We start from the raw sequence: 23722 nt of genomic DNA on the forward strand, positions 1-23722 counted from the left end.
CTGATTATGATCAAAGATTTGAGCCTGTAGAGTTTCCAACAGATTCCAAAGAGGCCAGGGACTCTTTGGAATGCCTAAATGTAAAGTTAGTTTGGATTCCTAGGGAATACAATCATAGAGCAGATGGCTTAGCAAAATGTGGTGTTTTCTTAGAGCAACTATATAGCAACAAACTTCCTCCTTTGTAATTTGTAGGGGTTCTCCCCCTGCTTTGCACATCTTCTCATGTACTGCTTTTTTTTTATTAATGAATATTGGTTAACTTTTTTCAAAAAATATCAATATGCCATGAATAAGAAGATTTTGACGTAATGCAAGCTATGTTACCCAGATACAGCAAGAAGACAGCTGGACATGGTGTCAGGTACAGAATTTTACACTAAAATTTAAAGTAGCCAACACAATACAGCACCCTTGTAGAGTATGGATATCATAGTTTGCAAGAACCATTATTAAGAGGCAATAATGAAACCAGTAATAAGGTAATAAGCAGACAAATCGCGTCCAAATTTTGTAAGAATAAAAGAAAATTTTAGACATAGCATACCGCCTTTAGTTGATTAGTTTCCATGTCTCTACTAGCAAGCTGCAAATTACAATTGTGGAACATCAATAAATTGTATTATTTTCTATCAAGGACTAATCATATTTCATAACTAGAATTAAAATTTCAAACAGTAATCTTGTTTTCGCTTTATCAATAATGATAAAGTTTCCTAGTAGAATACCAAAACAGGTACAAAAACAAAAATGCATAAATGGTCCAAACAGAAACTGCGAAGTATGATGGAGTGCTATCCTCTTCCTTCAGCAATTCGGCCACAAAATCATTAGCTAACCTCAGAATGAGTGAGAACAAGATAGCATTTCTGATGTTTGATAAACAGGGTATCTAAAAAAACTTTCCAAGAAGCATAACCAATAATATCACAAGACTTTCACACAACAGCCACTCCCCATAAGCTTAAGTGATGAAGGAGACAAAGAGTCAATGTATGAATTTTTCTGTTTTTTTATGCATTTCCATATTTTTGTATAGTAGGGGTATTTTGGTCATTTTAACACATGCCAGTGGGATCCAGCCAAATAATTTGATTTTGTAGAGATCGTATATCATAAACTTGGGAGTATGGTTAGATCTTGTATTATATGCAGTCTGTCCAGTTTACCAACTTACCATCTTTCTTTGCCAAGTGTCCCCCTAAAGAAGTGGCTATGAAATTTGAGAAAATTCGAAGAGATTTTCTATGGGAAGGGGTAGGGGATCCAAAAAATTTCACATGGTCAAGTGGGAGAAGGTGTGTAGGTCAAAGGAGGGGAGAGGTTTAGGGCTGAGATGGGTAAAGTTATTCAGCAAAGCACTGCTAGGGAAATGATTGTGGAGATTTAGGCAAGAGAGAGAGAGAGAGGGAGGCTTTATGGAGGAGGGTGGTGGTTGAAAAATATGCAGTGGAAAGGTTTAGGTGGGAATCAAGGGAAGTAAGAAGTTCTTATGGAGTAAGTGTTGGAAACAAATCATGAGTTTCAATCAAGAGTTTAGAAGTTTGGTCAAGTTCAAAGTAAGGGATGTCTCTAGGGTGATGTTTTGGGAAGATGAGTGGCTTAGGGTAGGGAAACTTTGTGATGTTTGCCCAAGATTATACAAGTTGACAGAACAACAAGTTTCAATAGGCCAGTGTTATGAGTGGAGAGGGGAGCAATTGATTTGGAATCTGAAATTCCGAAGACCTCTATTGGACCCATGGTTTCAAATGTCGCCAAATGTCGCTAATGTCGCCCAACATATGTCGATGTCGAGGCTCACCGACATGAAATGGATGGTAATATAGAAATTACATTATGTCAGTCGACATTTCCTATATTTTGGAAATGTCAACCAAATTGGTCCAAATAACCAACAAAAAAATACGGTTTTTCCTATTATGTCGACAAGATGTCGAATAATGTACATTAAAAATATAATATATTAAAATATTATCTTAATATAATACAGTATATTAATATAGATTATTCCATTAATATTTCTATTTAATATTTCAAGTAAAATATTTATAAAAATAATTAACAAAATATAAAAACAAAAGAATAAATTAATTACTTTATAATATAAAACATAAAATATTTTTCAAGTAATAAAATATTAACTAGTTAGTATTTTTTAAATATTTATTAAAATCAAAAAAATGTTTATTAAATTTTATAATAAACCATATTCTACATTTAATATAAAAAATCAGAATAAATTTAATAAATTTTATACTAAATCATAATTTATTATAAATTTAGTATTAAAAATCATAATAAATTCATTAATTTTTATAAGAAATCAGAATTTATCATAATCTTAATACTACAAAAAGGAGAATCAGTTTATTAAATTTATAATAAAACATAATGTATTATAACTTTAATATTTAAAAAATCAGAATAAATGTATTTCTATTTACTAGTGTGAAATAAATATATTAGAATTTATAATAAAATCAGAACTAAAAATAAGAAAAAAACATATCAGGTAACCTTGTAAAAACATCAAAATGCATAATAAATCAGTAAATTGTCATTTACTAATTTGTTATTGATCTTAGTTTCTTAGCTTTATATAATGGTTGGGAATAAGATAATAGTCTAGAAATATGTATTAATGCTTCTTTTATCATTTTACAAAATATCTTTGCATATTTCCACATATTTCATAATATTTCCACAATGTCTCTAATTTTTACAATATTTCCCCTCGACATTTCCAACGTTTCCGACATATGCCCTATATTTTCGTAAGCGACATTTCCATCGACATCGACATTTTAAACCTTGATTGGACCAAAAAGTGGAAGAATGTATTCTGTTATTGGAAAAATTAGAAGGTACAACATTTTTAGATCTACAGAAGGTGGCTTATGGTGGAAAGAATGCAGAGAAGGTAGATTCTCTGTTAAGTCATTCTACAAGGCACTAACAAGAGAAGGAATGGAGTCAGAGTGTTAGACCAGATAAAAGGAGTGTGGGGTAACCCGGTACCCCCAAGGGTAGAAGCCTTTACTTGGCTAGTGGTGCATGACAGTATCCTTACTTCTGACCACCTTAAGTCTAGGGGATTACAGTTGGCAAGCTGCTTTTACTTATACAACCAGGAGGAAGAAACAGTCCTTCACTTGTTCTTCTCATGCAATATAGCAAACTTCATTTGGAAATTCTCCTTCTTGTTCGAAGTGTCTTTCAACCATTGTTTCCAGCAGAGATCTTCTCCAAATGGCCCAAACTTAGAGGAAGCAACAAAGCTAGAATTCTTTGGAAATGTATTTTGTTTGCAGTATGCTGGTCTATATGGAAAGAGACAAATAGAAGGGTTTTTGAGGACAAGTCAAAAAGTATTGAATACCTGGTAGCAACAGTGGGCAACCTGATTCCAGACCGGGCTCTTAGACTTCTAGATTTTGATCAAGTACTTGTCTAGTAAGACTGCAACAAGTCCTAGTTTTAATGTAAAATAAACAAGAAAGAAAGCTGAGAAGAAAAGAAGAAGAGAAGAAAAGGAGAAGGAGAAGAGAGAATAAGAAGAGGAGAAAATCGAAGAAGAGTGTGGGTCATAACTAAGATTGTCGCCCCACTCAACTATTTATATTAATGGTTTAAAACAGGGAAAAAACCAGAATTACCCCTACTGCTTACATAAGCTAAAAGATAACAGAAAACAACTACCAACTAAGCAACATAAATGGGCATACAGCATGTGGACCACACCCTCAAGTTGGGAAATGATATTAGTCATTCCCAACTTGCATAAGTCTATCTCCAACTTTGCCTTTGTAACTGCCTTAGTGAAGAGATCTGCAAGCTGCATGTTAGAGGTGATATATGGAAGGCACACTTCTTGGGAAGCAACTCTCTCTCTAATAAAGTGTCGATCCACTTTGATATGCTTAGATCTGTCATACTGTATCGGATTATGGACAATGTTAATAACAGCATCACAATACAGCATCAAGGGCTTCTCATAAGCAATACCCAACTCTTCAAATAGGGATCTCAACCATAACACTTCAACCACATCATTCGCCATAGACCTATATTCAACTTCAGCATTGGAGCGAGCAACAACACTTTGTTTCTTATTTCTCCAAGAAACAATGATTCCCCCTATAAAAGCACAATACCCAGAGGTAGACATCCTATCATCAACACACCCAACCCAATCGACATCTGTGTAAACTTTTATTTTCATGTGACCACTATCTTTGAAGAGTATACCTCTGCCTGGACACCTCTTCAAATAAGCCAATATCCTCTCAACTACAAGTAGGTGAGTGGTTCTGGGGGAATGCATATATTGGCTAACAACACTGACTACATAAGAAATGTTTGATCATGTGAGGCAAAGGTAGAGAAGTTTCCCAACCAACCGTTGAAACATAACTTTGTCTTCAAAAGGCTCTCCACCTTCTACATTGATCTTATGATTTTGTTCAATAGGTGTGTCAGCAATTTAACACCTAGCTTCTCAATTTCTTTCAACAGATCAAAAACATACTTCCTTTGAGAAACAAAGATCCCCTGTTTAGACTGTGCTACCTCAATACCTAGGAAATAACATAGCTCTCCTAAGTCTTTGACCTCAAATTCTTGGTAAAGGAGTTGCTTAAGAGAGTCAATCTCACAGGTATCACTCCCTGTCACCACAATATCATCCACATCTACAGCAAGTAGGGTTAGGGAGGAATCTACTTTCTTAATAAAAGGGTGTGATCAGATTGGGCTTGCACATAGCCGAATTTTTCAAGAGCCTGTCTAAATCTATAAAACCAGTCTCTAGGAGACTGTTTCAATCCATATAAGGCCTTATTAAGCCAGAAAACCTTTTTTCCTACTTCTGCACTATAGAACCCAGGAGGTAAATGCATGTACACCTCTTCTTGCAAATCACCACTGAGGAAGGCATTTTTAACATTCATCTGAAACAATGGCCACGAGAAATTGGTTGCAAAAGATAGTAAGACTCTGATAGTGTTCATCTTTGCTACTGGTGCAAATGTCTTCAAGTAGTTTATGCCATATGTCTGTGTAAACCCCTTTACAACTAATGCCTTATATCTTTCAATGGAACCATCAGCATTATGTTTCACTATAAACACCCAACTGGTTTCTTCCCTTTAGGTTGATCAACTAACTCCTATGTATTATTCTTTAGAAGAGAATCCATTTCTACCTTCATTGCATCCTTCCACTCAAGTATTAACAAGGCTTCCTACACTGTTCTAGGAATGGAAATAGTAGCAATGGATGCCAAGAAAGACTTGTATGATGGAGACAATTGATCATAAGATAGAAACTGAGAAATACAATGAGCTGTAGATGAGGTGCAACGGCGCTTCCCTTTACAGATTGCAATTGGAAGATCAAGATCATCCAATGGAGGAGAAGGCTCAACAGTGGAAGGTATTTCATCTGTAGTTGAAGATAAAGGAACTGGGGTACCTAGATTTGGATCCGCAGAGGGAATTGGAATTGACCTAAACTACTGATGACCGAAATCAACCTGCCTCCACCGCCTGTGATATACCCTCAAATCCCGGCACCTTTGACACCCCTCCTCACTACACTCTTCTTCAGTGATTGGGACAGGTAATGGAATTTCTGATGAATGAGCCCCCACCTTACTACTCTCCTCCTGAGAAGAAACTCTAGGATAATAGAATACATCCTCAAAGAAAGTGGCATCCATAGAAACAAATCGTTTCCCTGGAATAAGTTCATAGTAGCAATATCCCTTTTAAGTTTGTGCATACCCAAGAAAAATGTATAGGTACAAGAATTTGAAATGATGAGGTCCAAGAATTTGAACAAATTTAGTACATCCAAAAGTCTTAAGGGGAATAGTAAACAACTCCTTATCAAGATATAATAGGGTGAACGGAACTTTCATGTCTAGAACCCGTTAAGGAATTCGGTTAATGAGATACACAGTTGTATGAATAGCATCTCCCATAAATGTATAGGTACATTGGAGTTAAGCATAATGCTTCTAGCCACCTCCAATATATGCATATTCTTCCTCTCACCAACCTCATTTTGCTAAGGTATATGGGGACAGGTGCTCTAGTGGATAATTCCATGGTCAAGGAAATATAAAGACAATGGTTATGCAAAATACTCTTTAGCATTATTAGATCTAAAAATTTTGATTTTGACCCCAAACTGGGTCGAAACCATCTGATGGAAGATCCAGGTCAAGGTAGGAACCTCATCTCGAGAACATATAAGGTAAACCCATGAAAAACGAGTATAGTCATCAACAAACAACAAGAAATATCTATATCCCCCCATAGTAGTGATATGATATGTGGTCCCCAAGCATCAGTATGCACAATTTCAAAAGGAACACTACTTCTTTTATTGATCAAAAGATAGGTTGTTCTGCAATGCTTTGCAAGTTCACAACTTTCACATTTCAAACTAGACATCTAAACTGACTCAAACAAACTAGGAAACAAACTCTTCAAAGACCTAAAGTCTTCAAGTAAGAAGAAATTTTATGTGGGCTGAAACAACTTATGCGATTTGGGGACAAGCAAACTCAACCTATTCTGAATTGTGCCACTATGCAAATATCTATCAATTACAAGCGGAATCATCTATTTGCAAATAGAGGGAAAGGAGTCTATCTGTGTACTATTCAGACTTGACCTCCATCTAGAAGGAGTTAAATCACTATCAGAGTGTGGACTAGAAGTGTAATGAAGATGCAAAAGCATACAAGTCCCTTGTTTCCCAACAGCGCGTATTTTCATTTCTCCATGGATTGAACCCCGTGTGTGAATCCATTAGAGTCCAGATCCTAGGCAGCAAGGATCTTCCATCTGTCCAAGAGATATATGCATTAGTACAGAGGAAAGTACAAGAAATTTGATGAATAATTCTGGGGGGATGCAGTTGTATTGGCAGCAAAAGGGAATGTTGTTACAAGTGGGGGAAATCCCTTTAAGAAGGGGGACTTTCAAAAAAGGGTGGATGAGAAAGACAAACTATGGTGCACCCATTGCCAAAAGTCTCGACATACCCATGATACATGCTAGGAACTTCATGGGAAGCCAAAATGCGCTCAGGAATTGAGTAAGAAGCAAGGTTCACATCTGAATAAGAATCAGGACAGCAAGGTCCGACAAAGCTCACTACAGCAAACATGGCTACTTAGGAGAATCAGCCCCCCTACTACTACTATAACTCAGATACACACCTCTGATTCTGACCCTAGGAAGGATATCATTAATTCCTTTCGTGACCATTTAGAACTCTATGCTAGGGCAATTCGTCAGATGGATGCTCCTCCTCCCCCAACCTCATTTGTGTCTACATCAAGTAATTTTGCCACAACTTTCCATGTATCATCTCATTCCCCTGACTCTCCTTGGATAATTGATTCTAGAGCGTCAAAACATATGACCGGTAAGTCCACTTACTTTTAGACCTGTCATCTTCTCTCTGGAAGAGACAAGGTGAGACTTGTTGATGGGTCATACACTACCATAACTAGTCAAGGAACCATTTCTCTTCCCTTTGGTCTTACCCTTTCTAATGTTTTACATATTTCAAAATTCCCTATTAGTAGTATCACTATTCCATTAAATTGCTTTGTGACTTTTTTCCCTTCTTATTGTGTGATCCAGGATTTGGCATCGAGGAAGACGATTGTTAGAGGACATATGGTGGATGGACTCTATATGCTAGAGAATAAGGCTAGTCACAGAGTCTAAGAGTCAATCCTGTAAGAGTAAGGTTATTTATGGCACAGTCATCTTGGTCATTTATCTTTTGAGTCTTTGAAATTGGTATTCCCAAAGTTGTTTAAGTTAGTGTCTGAATCAGAGTTTACGTGTCAAACGTGTCAATTGAGTAAACATTGTAAAACTCTTTTTTCTTCGAAAATAATAAACCTGAATTTCCTTTCTGATGTAACCGTTTTCGGCCACGTACCAATGTTTTGTGATGTAAAATTTTTTGGCTAAGTACCTCGTCATTTGACCTGGTGGTGGCGTGCCTTAGTGATGAGCTACTTGGTGGTGAACTGCCTACTGGCGAACTGCTTGGTGGAGAACTGCCTCGAGGCAAACTGCCTGGTGGCGAACTGCCCGATGGCGAATTGTCTGGTGGCGAACTGCCTGGTGGCGAACTGCCCGGTGGCGAACTGCCTGGTGGCGAACTGCCCGGTGGCGAACTCCCTACTAGGCGGCCGGTGACTTAGAGAATGGTGCTCCCTAGTGCGGCGTAATCCGACTGCCCTCAGCATGAGGTGGTCTTCTTTGTAAGCAGTGGGAGCTGAGGGACCTGTGAGAACTCCATCTCTTCCTCCTCTTTGTAGGTGGCGGGAGCTGAGGGACCTACGAGAACTCCATCTTTTCCTCCTCTTCGTAGGTGGCTGAGGGACCTACGAGAACTCCATCTTTTCCTTCTCTTTGTAGGCGGCGGGAGCTGAGGGACCTGCGAGAACTGAATCAGAGGTCCCGGGGGTATTTTCCCGGCGGGGGCTCTCCGACGCTTAAGTTAGCACTCCTATTGTAGAGAGCTTTGAAGATAATATGAGAGAGCTAGAGAGCAGGGGTTACATCCCTTTTTTCCATCCTCCTCCCCTTTGGGGGGTGAGGTCTTTATATACCGGAGTCCTCGCGGGTTAGGTGGGTGAAAAGCCTCCAAACGGTAAGACTCGTCGCATCTTGTCAGAACCGGGGTATGGTGGTGAACTCCTTGAGGTCGTCAGGCTGGCGCTTGTGTCAGGCGGCCAGGTCGGCGCCTGGGCCGGGTTGTCAGGGGGGCGCCTGCGTCAGTCGGCAGGTCAGTGTCTGGGCCAGGTCGCCAGGTTGGCGCCTGTGTCAGCCGGCGGGTCAGTGTCTAGGCCAGGTTTGTCGGTGGGTGCCTTATGGGCGACTTGGCCGGATCATGTGCTAGGCTGGTCCAGGTTGGCCAGGTCGCGCAGGCCGCGTGCCAAGCTGTGCGCAGTTCGCGCAGGTCGCGCAAGCGCGCGTCAGGCCGCGCGTAGGTCGCGTCAGGCCGGCCAGACTAGTGCCCGGGTGGGTCGCCAACTTCGCAAGTTTGTTGGCTGGGTGTTTACCTAGTTGTCACGAGGTGCCACGTGTCACAATTTCACTGGAGGGCCAAATTTGCTCTCATCAATAGCCCCCCACTCCCGAGTTGATAGTAACTTCAGCGAAGGGAGTAGATTTCTTTTGGCCCGTAAGTCGATGAGCTAGTAAGTGCTGATCCAATTACTAGTGTGGCCCGTAGGCTTTGGGAGCGACTCATAGTCTACTCTTCTTTGACTTTTGCCTGTGTCGGAGAGGCGACCGGGTCTTAAGTAGTAATGTGGCCCATAGGCTTTGGGAGTGACCAGTGGTCTACTCTTTTCTAACTTTGCCCGTGCCGGAGAGGCGACCGGGTCTTAAGTAGTAATGTGGCCCGTAGGCTTGGCCTGCATCAGCTTCGTATGTCGGTCACCTACTCCTACAAGAAGCTACTAAGAGCTCGACCTTCGGGGGCAGCACTACTAACTTTAGGTTGCCAGCTCACATGGGAGCCTTGGAAGTCTCGACCGGTAAGGGCGCCTATGTAGTCAGTTGGCTGCCAACTCCCACAGAAGCCACGAAGAGCTCATCTTTGTAGGGGGGACCTTGCGGAGAGGACTGATGTGGCATTATCTGAATTGAAAGTAAGGTTGGTAGAGCTACTTAGTCCGTTAGCTCCCTGCATAGTCTTTGAGTTCATAAAAAATGTAAACTATAAAGCGATAGCTAAAAAGTGAGGACTTAGCTCTGGTAAGATGAGAACTTAGCTTTTGTAGGATGAGAACTTAGCTTTTTGTAGCGTGTTCCCACAAACGGCGCCAATTGATGTAACCGTTTTCGGCCACGTACCAATGTTTTGTGATGTAAAATTTTTTGGCTAAGTACCTCGTCATTTGACCTGGCGGTGGCGTGCCTTAGTGATGAGCTACTTGGTGGTGAACTGCCTACTGGCGAACTGCTTGGTGGAGAACTACCTGGGGGAGAACTGCCTAGTGGCGAACTGCCCGATGGCGAATTGTCTGGTGGCGAACTACCTGGGGGAGAATTGTCTAGTGGCGAACTGTCTGGTGGCGAACTGCCTGGTAGCGAACTCCCTGGTGGCGAACTGCCCGGTGGTGAACTGCCTGGTGGCGAGCTGCCTGGTGGCGAACTGCCCGGTGGCGAACTGCCTGGTGGCGAGCTGCTCGGTGGCGAACTGCTTGGTGGCAAACTGCCCGGTGGTGAACTCCCTACTAGGCGGCCGGTGACTTAGAGAATGGTAGAGCTCCCTGGTGCGGCGCAATCCGACTGCCCTCAGCATGAGGTGGCCTTCTTTCCTTTGTAGGCAGTGGGAGCTGAGGGACCTGCGAGAACTCCATCTCTTCCTCCTCTTTGTAGGTGGCGGGAGCTAAGGGACCTGCGAGAACTCCATCTTTTCCTCCTCTTTGTAGGTGGCTGAGGGACCTGCGAGAACTCCATCTTTTCCTTCTCTTTGTAGGCGGCGGGAGCTGAGGGACCTGCGAGAACTGAATCAGAGGTCCCAGGGGTATTTTCCCGGCGGGGGCTCTCCGACGCTTAAGTTAGCACTCCTATTGTAGAGAGCTTTGAAGATAATATGAGAGAGCTAGAGAGCAGGGGTTACTTCCCTTTTTTCCATCCTCCTCCCCTTTGGGGGGTGAGGTCTTTATATACCGGAGTCATCGCGGGTTAGGTGGGTGAAAAGCCTCCAAACGGTAAAACTCATCGCATCCTGTCAGAACCGGGTCGGCGCCTAGGCCGGGTTGTCAGGGGGGCACCTGCGTCAGTCGACGGGTCAGTGTCTGGGCCAAGTCGCCAGGTTGGCGCCTGTGTCAGTCGGCGAGTCAGTGTCTAGGCCAGGTTTGTCGGTGGGCGCCTTATGGGCGGCTTGGCCGGATCATGTGCTAGGCTGGTCCAGGTCGGCCAGGTCGCACAGGCCGCATGCCAAGCCGCGCGCAGGCCGCGTGCCAAGCCGTGCGCAGTTCGCGCAGGCCACGCGCCAGGCAGCGCGCAGGTCGCGCCAGGCCGGCCAGACTAGTGCCTAGGTGGGTCACCAACTTCGTAAGTTTGTTGGCTAGGTGTTTACCTAGTTGTCACAAGGTGCCACGTGTCACAATTTCACTGGAGGGCCAAATCTGCCCTCATCACTTTCCATATTGCTCACTCTAATGTTTGGGGCCATGTTACTTTACCATCTGAGAGTGGCTACAAGTATTTTATTACCTTTATTGATGATTACTCCAGATACACATGGGTGTATCCCATGCAAACTAGGAATCAAGTACCAAAAATTATCCAAACTTTCCAACGAATGATCTTCACCCAATTTCAAACTGAAATCCAAGTCTTCCAATCCAATAATGCCAAAGAATACTTTCATAATGATCTCACAGAGTTCTTTGCTTTGCTTGAATCACTTCACCATAGCTCATGTGCCCAAACACCCCCAACAAAATGGTGTTGTTGAAAGAAAAAACCGACATCTTCTTGAAGTGGCTAGGGGGTCACTGATTCATATGAATGTCCCAAAACTTTTTTGGCTTGAGGTTGTCCTTTGTATTGCTTATCTCATTAATTGTATGCCCTCTCGCTAGTTAGAGTTCAAAGCCCCACATCATCTCCTTTTTTCCCAAAGCTCCTTTCTATTCTTCCACGTATGTTTGGTTGTCATTGCTTGCTCAAAACCTATGACCCACCCGTGGAAAATTGGATTCTCATGCTATTCCTTGCATCTTCTTGGGGTACTCCACAACTCAAAAGCGGTACCGGTGCTTTAATCCAGTCTATCGAAAATATTACATTTCTATGAATGTCTCTTTCTTTGAGAGTGAGCCTTTCTTCCCTGTTTCTCTTCAGGGGGAGTGTAGGAATGAGGAAAAACAGGTTCAGCTCCCTCCTCTTCCTTGTCCTCCTCCCTTTCGTGTTTACTTTCGTCGTCACAAAGGCCAACCATGTTCAGGAGTTGTGGAGCACCTAGAAGTTGTACCACCAATGCCATCAAGTTTTCTTGGGGTGGATCCTACCCAACCAAGTACCTTGGTTCCTTGATGTTTCTGACCCTATTGCTATTAATACATCCATTGTTGATGACCTTGACCTTCCTATTACTCACCGGAAGGGTGTTAGGTCTTGCACCAATAAACATCTCATTTCTCATTTTGTTTCCTATAAGAACATTTCACCTTCCTTCCGAGCCTTTCTTTCTTCCATTGACAATGTCCATATTCCTAAGAATGTGCAGAAGCTTTGTTGGTGCCTGAATGGACAGATGTAATGAAGGAATAAATTAATGTTTTGAATAAAAAATGGTACATAGGAATTGGTGGATCTTCCTAAGGGGAATGAACCAATTGGATGTAAATGGATTTTTGCAGTAAAACATAGGGTTGATGGCACAATGGAGCGGTATAAAGCTCATTTAGTGGCAAAAGGGTTTACACAAGTGTATGGAATGGATTATGCAGAAACCTTTGCACCAGTTTCTAAGATGAATTCCATTAAGAGTCATCTTCTCTTTAGCCATTAATCTTGATTGAGACCTTCATCAACTAGATATCATGAATGCATTTATAAATAGTAATCTTGAAGAAGAAATGTACATGGTACAATCCCCTAGTTTTCGGGCTCAAGGTTATGAACAGAAAGTATGTAGATTAAAAAAGTCATTATATGGCTTGAAACAATCACCAAGAGCCTAGTTCAACAAGTTTCATGTAGCTCAACAAATAGGCTACAAGTAGTGTCAATCTAATCACACGTTTGTGAAAAGAGGGGAAGGAAAAACTGCAACCCTAATAGTGTATGTTGTTGATATAGTTATCACTAGTGATTGGAAAAATGAAATTCAAAAGTTCAAAGGATTTCTTACTACTCAATTTGAGGTGAAAGATCTAGGTCCTTTAAGGTACTTCCTTGGAAAAAATCTTCATTTCCCAAAGAAAGTATGTCTTAGATCTACTCCAAGATACAAGAAAATTGGGAGTGAAACCTATTGATTCTCCCATTGATCCTAATCACAAATTAGGTGATTGCAAGGTGAATTCATCAAAGATGTGAAACAATTTCATAGGCTTGTAGGAATATTGCTATATCTATCCATGACTCAACCAGACATTGCTTATGTAGTGGATGTTCTTAGTCAATTCATGCATGCCCATAAGACCACCCATCTTGAAGCAGCTGAAAGAATCCTCAGATATCTTAAGAAATTTCCAAGTGCATTTGAATGTTGAAGTGTATACTGAAGGATCCCTGAGTGATAGGAAATCTACAAGCGGCTACTATACTTTTGTAGGAGGGAACCTAGTCACAGGGAAAAGCAAAAAACAGAATGTGGTGGCTAGGTCCAGTGCTAAAGCTGAATATAGGGCAATGTCTCATGGAGTGGCCAAAATTATGTGGCTAAAAAACTTGTTGAGTGAGTTGGGATGAACATATGACCTTATATTGTGATAACAAAGCAGCCATAAACATTGTTGCTAATCCAATGTTGCATGATAGAACTAAACACATCAAAGTCGACAAACATTTTATCAAAGAAAAGGTTGTCAAAGGGGAAGCATATGTCAATTCTGAAGACCAACTTGCAGACATCTTCACAAAGGGGTTACATCACTTGTGACATCATGATTTATGTGACAAGTTGGGCATGATTGATATCTATGTCCCAACTTGAGGGGGAGCGTTAAAAGTCTGTTAGTATACTCAAATTAGTACCACAGGGGTATTGTTGTAATTTCTCCCTTTCTTTTATTTGTTTATGTCGCCCCAGTATAAATACTAAAAGCTAGCACTGTCTGCCTAACTTTTTGGCTCTCAAATCTTTTTCTCTCTTCCTTTTCTTCTTCTTCTCATCTTTTGGACAATAAAAACATTCCCTCACTTCCACCCCAAGAGGTTTGACCGTCACCCTTCTCCTTGCCCCTTAGGCTATGTTAGGTTTGACCGTCACCCTTCTCCTTTCCTTTCCTTTCCCTACTATTTCCTTCAAACCAAACGCAGCCTTAAATCTTTCATTATGGCAACATCCTCCTCAATACACAATATAGCTAACAATGGCATACCCTTTGTCTCATACATTATACATGCAAATATCAGCAATGAAAAATTTTCCAACTTAAGGGCTAGTATTTCTTTTTCATGAGCCCCTCCTTTAGACGGGTAGAAGAAAAACTATTGTAAATAAAAGAGATCTTGAGAAAAAGAAAGTGAAAAAGAGAAGAGACACTAAGGTACTAATTGTGTCATGTGAAACCCTCTAGCATTTTGGAAAAGAAACATAAAATCAAAAATACAGAATACAAAGAAAATTTGGAATTTCTTTTCCAGGAAGTTTTACCGTAAACTTGTAATATTCAAGTTCGGACTCAAGAGATTTAATTCTAGCTTCATGAGATTCTATCATCTGCAGACAACCAGAGCCCATCGTGATTATCATCAATGTTGTAATTAGTATAGCAGGTGCAGGTGCAGTAAAAAATTACTTTTTTTTATGAAAGAACCCATGAAATACAAACTGACCGTTTGATCAACAACAACAATTGGTGGTGGATAAAGCAATATGATTTCTTTTAATGTACACCTCCTATTGCATTGAGGACACTGTAAAAAAACAAAGCTTAAGTGAAAAGATAACAGGAAGCAATTGTATCTCTTCTAGAAATAAGATAAAAATTAACAGAGTACTATTCAGACAGAAAGTACCTTCCCACAATGTCTTCCACATTGTCGAATCCATCGTTCAATGCATGACTTACCATAGACATGTCCACAAGGAAGACAACTGCAATTCTTGAAATGTGATAACCATGTAAAAAAAAATGAATGCTACAGAAGTAATGAATTTTGGAATGAAAATTAATTGTGTTCAAGCTTCTTACTGGTCAAAATGTTAAATTCAAGCAATTAGCAATGCATACGTGCTTTAGGTGGACCTATCAACTTCAACCTCAATTTTGCAGAGAACTTCAACAATGAATAATTAACGTAACAAAACACAAGCAGATTTTACATAGTTTGGCATCAAAGCCTACATCCAGATGAGCAAATCAAGCTTGTACTTCATTATAGCAGAGAACAAAAAACGATGAATGATTTCCTGTAGTTTTTACGCAAAACCCTAGACCCTTACAAGGTTCTCTTTCAAAACCTTTGAAGAACCTCTATTCTATACCACCATTACCTTTTTTCAACTAATTGGCCATTTAGTTCATATGTGGGAACAAATAACTGGTTTCCACTCATAGATGTAAGAGTGCTTCTGAAAAACCTTACAACCATAAGATTCGAAGTCAGTCCAATGGTAATCTTATTTAACCCAAGTTTTTTTCAGGCAACCGAAGAGGCATCATAGAGTCATGTGGAGAGCAACAAGAGCAGCTGTTCTCTGGTCAGTTTGGGAAAAAAAGAAATAATAGAATCCTCAATGGAGTGGAGAAATCTACGGAGGAAACTATTGAAAGAATGTCCATCAGGGTCACACATTGGCTAAAATCAATTGACCCGTTTAAGGATTTCTCAGCTGAGGACATTTATAGAGACTGGAAAAGGTTGCAGCCCAGAGACTTAAGCGGGTGCCTCAGCGACTAGGCGGCCACCTACATTCATCTAACAATTTTTTAATTTGTAATTTTGATATTTTATTAGATGTTTTATTCTTTAAAAATAACGGTTACATACTATCATTATTTTATTATTAAGACAACAATACAAAGCCTTTTTCTTCTTCTTCAGTTACATGCATAAGGGTTTTTTCGATTCGATTGGAGAGGGAGGAGAACCGAAGACTTCTTCTTCTTCTTCTTCTTCTTCCGCCCCTGATTGTTCTCAGTCGCTAGTCCTAGTCTCCGTCCCTTTTTAGGGACTCCGCCCCTGACTGTTCTCAGTCGATAGTCTCAGACTCTCAGTCCTTTAAAAAAAAAAAAAAAAAGGGTTCTACACTCCTCCCTGCCCCTAATCCCCTATACTTCTTCTTCTTCCTCTTCTTCTTCCGCCCCTATACTCCTCTCCTCCCTTCCTAGTTTCTGCACTTTTTTTTTCAGTTAATAGTTAGTGCACATGCTTGCTAGTTAGTGTACTGTGTTCATGCTTGCTAGTTATATGAAATTTATAGCTTATACTCATTTGAATGATTTATAGAGTTAATAGTTAGTGTACATGCTTGCTAGTTAGCACACAAAACCAATAAAATAGCTTAGAAAAGCATAGATAAAGTAAAAACCCAAGAAAATTAATATTTTAAAATTCCAACGCCTAGGTGCCTGGGCGCCCGTGGTCGCCTAGCCTCGCCTTAACACCCTGAAAACTATGAGACCACCAACATAACAAAGGAGATTGGGACTTCTTTCAAATGGACTAGAAGATCAGCTAATGGACTAGCTGATACTTTAGCAAAACAGGGGATATTGAGGGAAAGGCTATTCCAGGCAGAATTCTAAAAAAGGTCTTTTGGAGTCAACACCTATTCTGGGGCTGACAGTTGTACATGAAATTTCCTAATTTGCTTAATGAAGTTATCGTTTCCAATCAAAAAAAAAGTCAGTCCAATGGTTATGACTTATAATAAGACTATAAGAAATAGGGATGGTATTGCATATCCTTACTGTTTCGATGCAGTGCGGCTGTGCGAGGATTTTAAGAATCCACAGATGAAGACAAAGAAATAGAAGAGGAAGATGAAGACAAGCATTCTCCTCAACTCCTCATCTTCTATTTTTTTCCTTGTTTACCCTTATTTTTCATGGTTATTCACTGTGAGAGGGAAATAGGGATGGTATTGCATACCTGAATCAAGATGAGACTTGAGAGTGAGATGAGAGCAATTTCTTTTGGAGTTTTACATGTCCAATGTCCTGCGTCTTGTTCCAATAAGGTATTTCAGCGCAAGACCGAGGGTAGAAGCCACTCCTGTGCCTATTCGAGCATGAAGTTGTAGTTCGTCCGGCTTCAGGTAAGTAAACTGAAAACTTCTTTTTTCCCATTTAATCTTCATCATTTTCTCTTTTTGCTTATGATGAAATTTGATTGTCTTCACTTTGAATAATATGCTGCTGATTTGTTGACATTTGGATGAAATGTTTCGATATATTGTATTTTTTTTGTTTTTTTTAAACGACATAGGTGATATTTACCAAAATGGTTGAAATATCAACCGACATTTTGTTTTCTTTTTTTTAATTCAAGTCAGTATGTCTCGACACCAACATAAGTCGGGCGACATTAGCGAAATGTCATGACATTTTAAACCATGGAAAAATCTAGCAATGTGGTAAAGCAAATCGGCTTAAAGCGGTGTAGTGTGGACCATTCTGTGCTTAGCAAAGACATACCAATCGAAAAAATTATCTTGGCAGTTTATGGTGATGATATAATCATTACAGGCAATGATGGTGAGGGAATTAGGGAGTTGAAACAGTTTTTGCAACAACAATTTCAGACTAAGGATTTGGAACACCTCAAATATTTTTTGGGTATTGAAGTTGCTAGATCCAAATTTGAAATCTCCCTTTTCCAACGTAAGTATGTTCTAGACTTATTGGAGGAGACAGTATTACTAGGAGCTAAACCAATTAAAACTCCAATTGATCCAAATGTGGAGATTTCATATGGTGAGGAGGAGCCCTTGGATGATCCACAAAGGTACAAAAGACTAGTTGGCAAGCTCATTTACCTCACCATTATGAGACCATACATTCATTTAGTGTGGGTGTGGTTAGTCAGTCCATGCGAAACTCCAGAACCAGCCACTGGTAAGCAATTGTAAGGATATTGAGATATGTGAAAGGTACTCCTAGCCGAGGGTTGTTATATAAGAAGGGAGGTGAGTTATCCTTAGAAAGGTATTCAGATGCAAACTGGGCAAGGTCCAACACAAATAGGAGGTCCACCACAGGTTATGACACCTTCCTTAGGAGTAATTTAATTTCTTAGAAAAGCAAGAAGCAAATTGTAGTTGCTAGAAGTACTGGAGAAGCAGAGTATATAGCCATGGCTCATACTACTTGTGAGTTGGTGTGGTTTAAGCGCTTATTATAAGAAATTGGGATAGATGTACCCTCTCCTATTAAGTTGTTTTGTGATAATCAAGTTGCCACCCACATATCCACTAACCCAGTATTCCATGAGATGACCAAACACATAGAAGTGGATTACCATTTTGTGAGAATAAAATGTAGCAAGTGGAGAAGTTGTTACACACTATGTGAAGTCAGAAGATCAGTTAGCCAACTTTTTCACTAAAGGTGTAAATCGTGCAAGAATGAGTTATATTTGTAACAAGTTGGAATTCTATGATATTTATGCTCCAACTTGACGGCGAGTGTTGAAATGTCTTTATTTATCTTTTTTTCTGTTTATGGGTGGCAGGGGATTAGTTGAGATTACACATTATGTTTTGTTATTTTTCTCTCCTTTCTTAGTCAGGGGTAAAGCGGTCATTTATTATTTATTTAGTAAATGAATAAAAGTGAGCGGCAGCTAGACAGACAAACAGACTCGATCTCCACAGCTTTCAGCTCTAGTTCTTCTCATATCTCTCTGTGCCTTTCTCTTTCAGGCCGAGACTAATAGGGAAGATTTCTACCGGTTTCCCCTCTTATTTTATTCTACTTTTATTTAACTTGAAGATTCACAAACCAAATAATTTCCATGTTAATATGGCACTTATCAGAAACATAAATCTTCAAACTAAACCTTCAGAAACTAAATAATTAACCAAAGCAATACCAATGCATAATTTCCATGTTAATGTCTCTATACCAAACTGAAATTGAAGTACTCTTCAGAATATAATTGCAAAAAAAACGGATAGAGAAATCTAAAAGAGGTTTAAGGTAAGGGAAATGGGATTTCGAACCTGGATTGATGTGTACCGTCAGAGGTCCAACATTCCATGCAAATAGGACAGCTTGTACCAACCACATCGTTCAGATTCGGTTGTGCCGTGGTATTATTTTCTTCACATTCTACTACTCTCTTTGATGATGAAGACGATGCTTCTCCTTGTTCTCTTCTTCTTCTTCGATCCTCTTCTTGTTCTTCTTCATCTTCTACTTCGATGATTTGTGGTGCTGCATTTGCCGGAACCTGAGGAACGAACCCGTCTGCGTCTTGCTCTTGCAGTTCGTTTTCCATGGAAGCGTGTTGAACAAAATCTGAAAGTGGGTTTTGTGGAACAATGTCTATCCCTGTAGGTGGAACATAATCTTCGTCATCATCGTCTTCTTCTTCGTCTTCGTCTTCGCCTTCGCCTTCGTCTTCGCCTTCGCCTTCGTCTTCAAGTTCATTCTCTGTTTCATCGTCTTCGGGAAGATAAGAGAGATGGCTGTTCGACATGTGATGCAGAAAGGCAGGGAGAGTATACTTCTGTGAGAAGGAAAAGCGTTTCAAAAGGAAGGGTAGGGGGAGGCGACTCTGACGCTGTTGTAGTCCGCAGGTAAAAAGGAGAGGTTTTCCTGCGATTTTCAACCGTTTTATCGCCTGTATTTACAATTACTTCAGTGACTCGAGTGTCCTGTTTCGACCGAGCTAGATGATTGAAGGATCAATTACTTATATACCCCTATAGTTTTACGTGGCAAATTTTTTGTTTACTAGATAATATTAGCATGATTGGAGCCGGCGGGTTCATTGGGTCTCACCTCTACAATAAGTTAATGGCCAAGACTATCCACAAAGTCTTGGTGATTGACGTTAGGGCTGGCAATTATGGCTGTAACTTGGGCCGCGTTGACCCGAACCCAATCCTGTGGGATTGATGCTCTAGTTAGGGTTAGGATTGAAATTTTTGAATCCGACTTTATTTTGGGTTAGATTAGGATTGATCCATTGGGCAACCGGATTCAACCTGACTCTATAGTATATGTCATATATAAATATATGTTATATATTATATATATTACATTGATTTTTTAGATGTACAATAATTGTATAGCCCTCACTACATATTATCATGTCTTTCTTTAAAGATATTACTAAATGAAGAGACTAAAATCTTAATAACATATTTAATAATTTTTGAATATTTTATTCTTTATCTCCTCTTTAACGTTTGGTGCCTATACAAGATCTATCAGAAGCCATAACTCATAGTAAATTATAATCATTTCAAACACTTCTTTTTTTATTTTGTACTAAAATAACTAATAAAAATATCAACAAACAAATACTAATAAAACATAGAATTAATATATATAGTGAAAAGTGAGTTAACATTCGAGATTAAATAGTTTTATGAGATTTTAAGGGGGAAGAATGTTGGGTTGGGCCTAACCCAAGCCCAGCCCAACCCAAAGTCAACTTTGGATTGGATTAGAGTTGAAGGAATTTAATTAGAGTTAGGGTTAGGGTTAGGGTTGAGTAGATTGGGTTGAAGGTCGAGTTGGGTTAGAGTTAGTGTTGGGGGTTTGGAACTTACAATTGGGCTAGGGTTGGCCTTAACCTAGCCTAACTTGGCCTGACTTGCAGCCCTGTCGGCAATCTTGTCCCCAATCCCATTTGACCCACCCAACCCACTTGTCTATACCCACCCAATCTATTGGCAAGTCAATATGGGTCGAGTAACCCATTAGGGTTAGCGTGGATTAGGTCAAGGGTACCCATTAAGGTTAGGATGGGTTGGGTCAAAGTCAACTCTATCTATACTCACCAAATCTCAAAAAAAGGTGAAGTGACTCAAACTCAGGCTTCCTAGCGGCACCCCACACTTCATTGCAATTCCAAACCACCATACCACACTTCATTTTGAGATTAAATGTGAAATAAAATAGAATTTATTAATTGTCATGTTCACATGCAATTTTGCATAAAAATAATTTTATAAAGTACATTTATGAAAAGGATTTTTACAAAAGCACTTTTATAAAAGTACTTTTACATGAAAGCACTTTTATAAAAAATACTTTTATGAAAGCAATTTTACAAAAGTACTTTTACACAAAATCACTTTTATGAAAGTACTTTATGAAAGCATAAATGCTCTTTTATAAAAGTACTTTTATGAAAGCACTTTTTAAAAGCATAAAAGCACTTTATGAAAGTACTTTTGTATGAAATAACTTTTATGGAAGTACTTTTATAAAAGTACTTTTGTGAAAGCACTTTTATAAAAGTTATGCATTTGCATTTCCTACAATTTCTGCTATTTTTGGTAATTTTCTTCATTCTTTGTAATTTTCTGGTATTTTTCTACACTTTCTATAATTTTTTGGTATTTTTCTTCATTTTCTACAAAATTTTTGTGTTTTTTTTTCTGCATATTTTTTGCATTTTCTAGTGTTTTCATGCATTTTCTGGTATTGTTTGAAATTTTTCTACGAAAAGTTCTAAAATTTCTACAATTTTTAATTTTGCATTTTTTTTTGTAATTTAATGGTTTGTTTTTTTTTTCATTTTCTACAAAATTTCTACTATTTTTTCTGCATTTATCTACAATTTTTGCATTTTTTGGTATACGGGTTGACAAAACTCCTTTTTGTCACATGGCAATCTTGAAAAAGAGATCATTCACTCAAAAGTTATTATTTTGGGTATACAGGGCGTCTGACCCATTTTTGTATTTATAGGTGAGGGTAAGTGGGTTAGTATGGTTTAGGGTGGTTAAGGGTTAATGGGTCAAGTGGATCAATATGGGTGGGTTATGACTCTTTAACAATGATTGGTGATGGGTCATGGTGGGTTGGTGGATCAATATGGGTGGGTTGGTATTCAACCCTTACCCAATCCAAACCACCCATTTGCCACCCCTATTGATGTCTACAATGACAAGATTGGCATCGGTAGGTTCATCAAGTCTCACCTATGAGAGAAACTGATGGCTGAAGCTCCCCACAAAGTCTTGGCAACTAGCAATGGTTGAATTTGAGAAACTCTCATCATATTTCAAAGTAACAACTACAAATTGAAAACACGCAAAATTTGGAAAATAAGTCAATTTTAGGAAAGAGTTTGGAAGGGTTTGAAGTAGCCATTTTGATTAAAAATAAGTGCATGGGTATTTTGAACATTCCATGCCTCTTTTTAGAGGATTCTAATAGAGGGGGTCTACTTGCAACTATGTCAGGAAGCTCAGGGCAGATGGTTGTAATTACCAAACACCAAAGGAGGTTTTAGCAAAAACTAGAAATTTCAAAGGAGGTTTCATCAATTTACCCTTATTAAATCTACCCTCTTTTTAAGTAACATGCTCGAACTCTAAGCATCGGGCTTGACTATTTTTTCGGCAAAGGTTAGGTTTTCTCAAATAAGCTTAGCCGAGCCCGAACCCAATCCAGTGATATTACATATAATAAAAATATATATAAATAATATATAATATTAAATTATTACAAAATTCATATAATATTAGTTTATTAAATTATTGTAGGTAGTAGCTTTTATTTTTAAATTGGACTTCAAACTTTACATAAGGATAGGGCTTGGGCTTGAGTTTGACAAATTATGTTAATAGAAAAGCAAAGCCCAACCTTAATTGAAGTTTCTTCTATATTGTTGCTCGAGTGTGATCCACTTTGTGTCCTATTGTATCATTTGAATAGTATCTTATAAATTGTTTAATTTATGGCAGCTTTTTTAAACAACCCCTACATTTAGGAAATTAATTAACTATACTCCTATTATTTCAATATTGTCTCAAAGTATCCTTACTATCTGAGAGTTGTCTAAAACTTCCCTGGACCATTAACTTTCTGTCACACTCAATCACATATGACATACGTGACTTTTTTCAAAATTCCAAAAATACCATTTAGAATCTTTATCTTTCTCACTCACTCTATCCTCAGCTCCTTCACACATGGTGGAAACACCCCTACAACCATAGGTGGTGGTTCTTCTCTCACCTTGTAAAAGGATGACACAAGGTGTATGCAATGAAGACATCGGGTGTGGTGTTGGTGGGTTCAAAATAAATCCAAACTACAAAGTAAAAAACAAAGGAAAAGAAAGAAAAAAAGAACTCGACGATGGTGGACTTACCTGCATATATGGTTTGAGAACGACTGATGCAGCAAAAGGGGATTTCAACGAGCTTCTCACCTCATGTTGCTTGCCTTTGCACAGGGATGGACTCAACGACTAGCAATGGGAAGGCCAGTAAGAGCAAGACAAATCATTGTTGTGGTAATCCGTCTAGTTCAAACGGCAGAACTTACAGGAGGTTGGGGTTCTCATTAGATTAGGGTGATCGGACCAAGCAGGTTGGAATAATGCCGGTCCAAGCTGAAGAGATAATTTAGAGATATTCAGAGTGTTCTTCCAAAATGTCCCTTACCTCGAGCGGGGAATACCTATTTATAATTGGGTGTCTGTGTTCTAGATGGATAGGACTTTCGGGGTTGTCGGGATGAGGTCATATGTCGAGGTCTTTGGGAGGTTTCCTCTTCCCCGATGGAGTCCACTTCCTTGTCCATTTAGGACACTCATTCTTAGTCGTGCTCTTCGATTACACGTGGTGTCGATGTGGCTAGAGAGAGAGGACGACCATAGAAGTTGCCATGTGGAATCCTTAGCCAACTCAACCATCACCCGAACACCACTCCCCCAATCCCGAAGTCGAGGAGTGTAGTGCTCGGCTACGACTAGACGTAGAATAGCACTATAGTCATCAAATAAGGAACTTTAATTTATTTGAGTTGACTAGCCCAGAGTTAGACCGGTTTGTTGGGCGAATCGGATGG

At 39.5% G+C, this 23722-nt stretch overlaps 1 protein-coding gene across 1 annotated transcript in view; it reads right to left on the bottom strand.

Annotated features, from left to right (window-relative positions):
• Positions 1-19507, bottom strand: part of LOC148870917 (uncharacterized) — a 72916-nt gene extending 53409 nt beyond the window's left edge. The window contains exons 1-5 of the mRNA XM_088972431.1: positions 18904-19507; positions 14754-14832; positions 14571-14651; positions 14389-14454; positions 548-586 (exon numbers count right to left, since the gene is read on the bottom strand). Coding sequence (XP_088828557.1) covers positions 548-586; positions 14389-14454; positions 14571-14651; positions 14754-14832; positions 18904-19382 — 744 coding nt within the window. The 5' untranslated portion in view covers positions 19383-19507. The remainder of the gene's footprint in view (positions 1-547; positions 587-14388; positions 14455-14570; positions 14652-14753; positions 14833-18903) is intronic.
• Between the last annotated feature and the right edge of the window lie 4215 nt (positions 19508-23722).

Source organism: Nelumbo lutea, chromosome 2 (genome assembly GCF_056320005.1).
Source record: "Nelumbo lutea isolate HS-2025 chromosome 2, American lotus-T2T, whole genome shotgun sequence".
Classification (NCBI taxonomy): Eukaryota; Viridiplantae; Streptophyta; class Magnoliopsida; order Proteales; family Nelumbonaceae; genus Nelumbo; species Nelumbo lutea.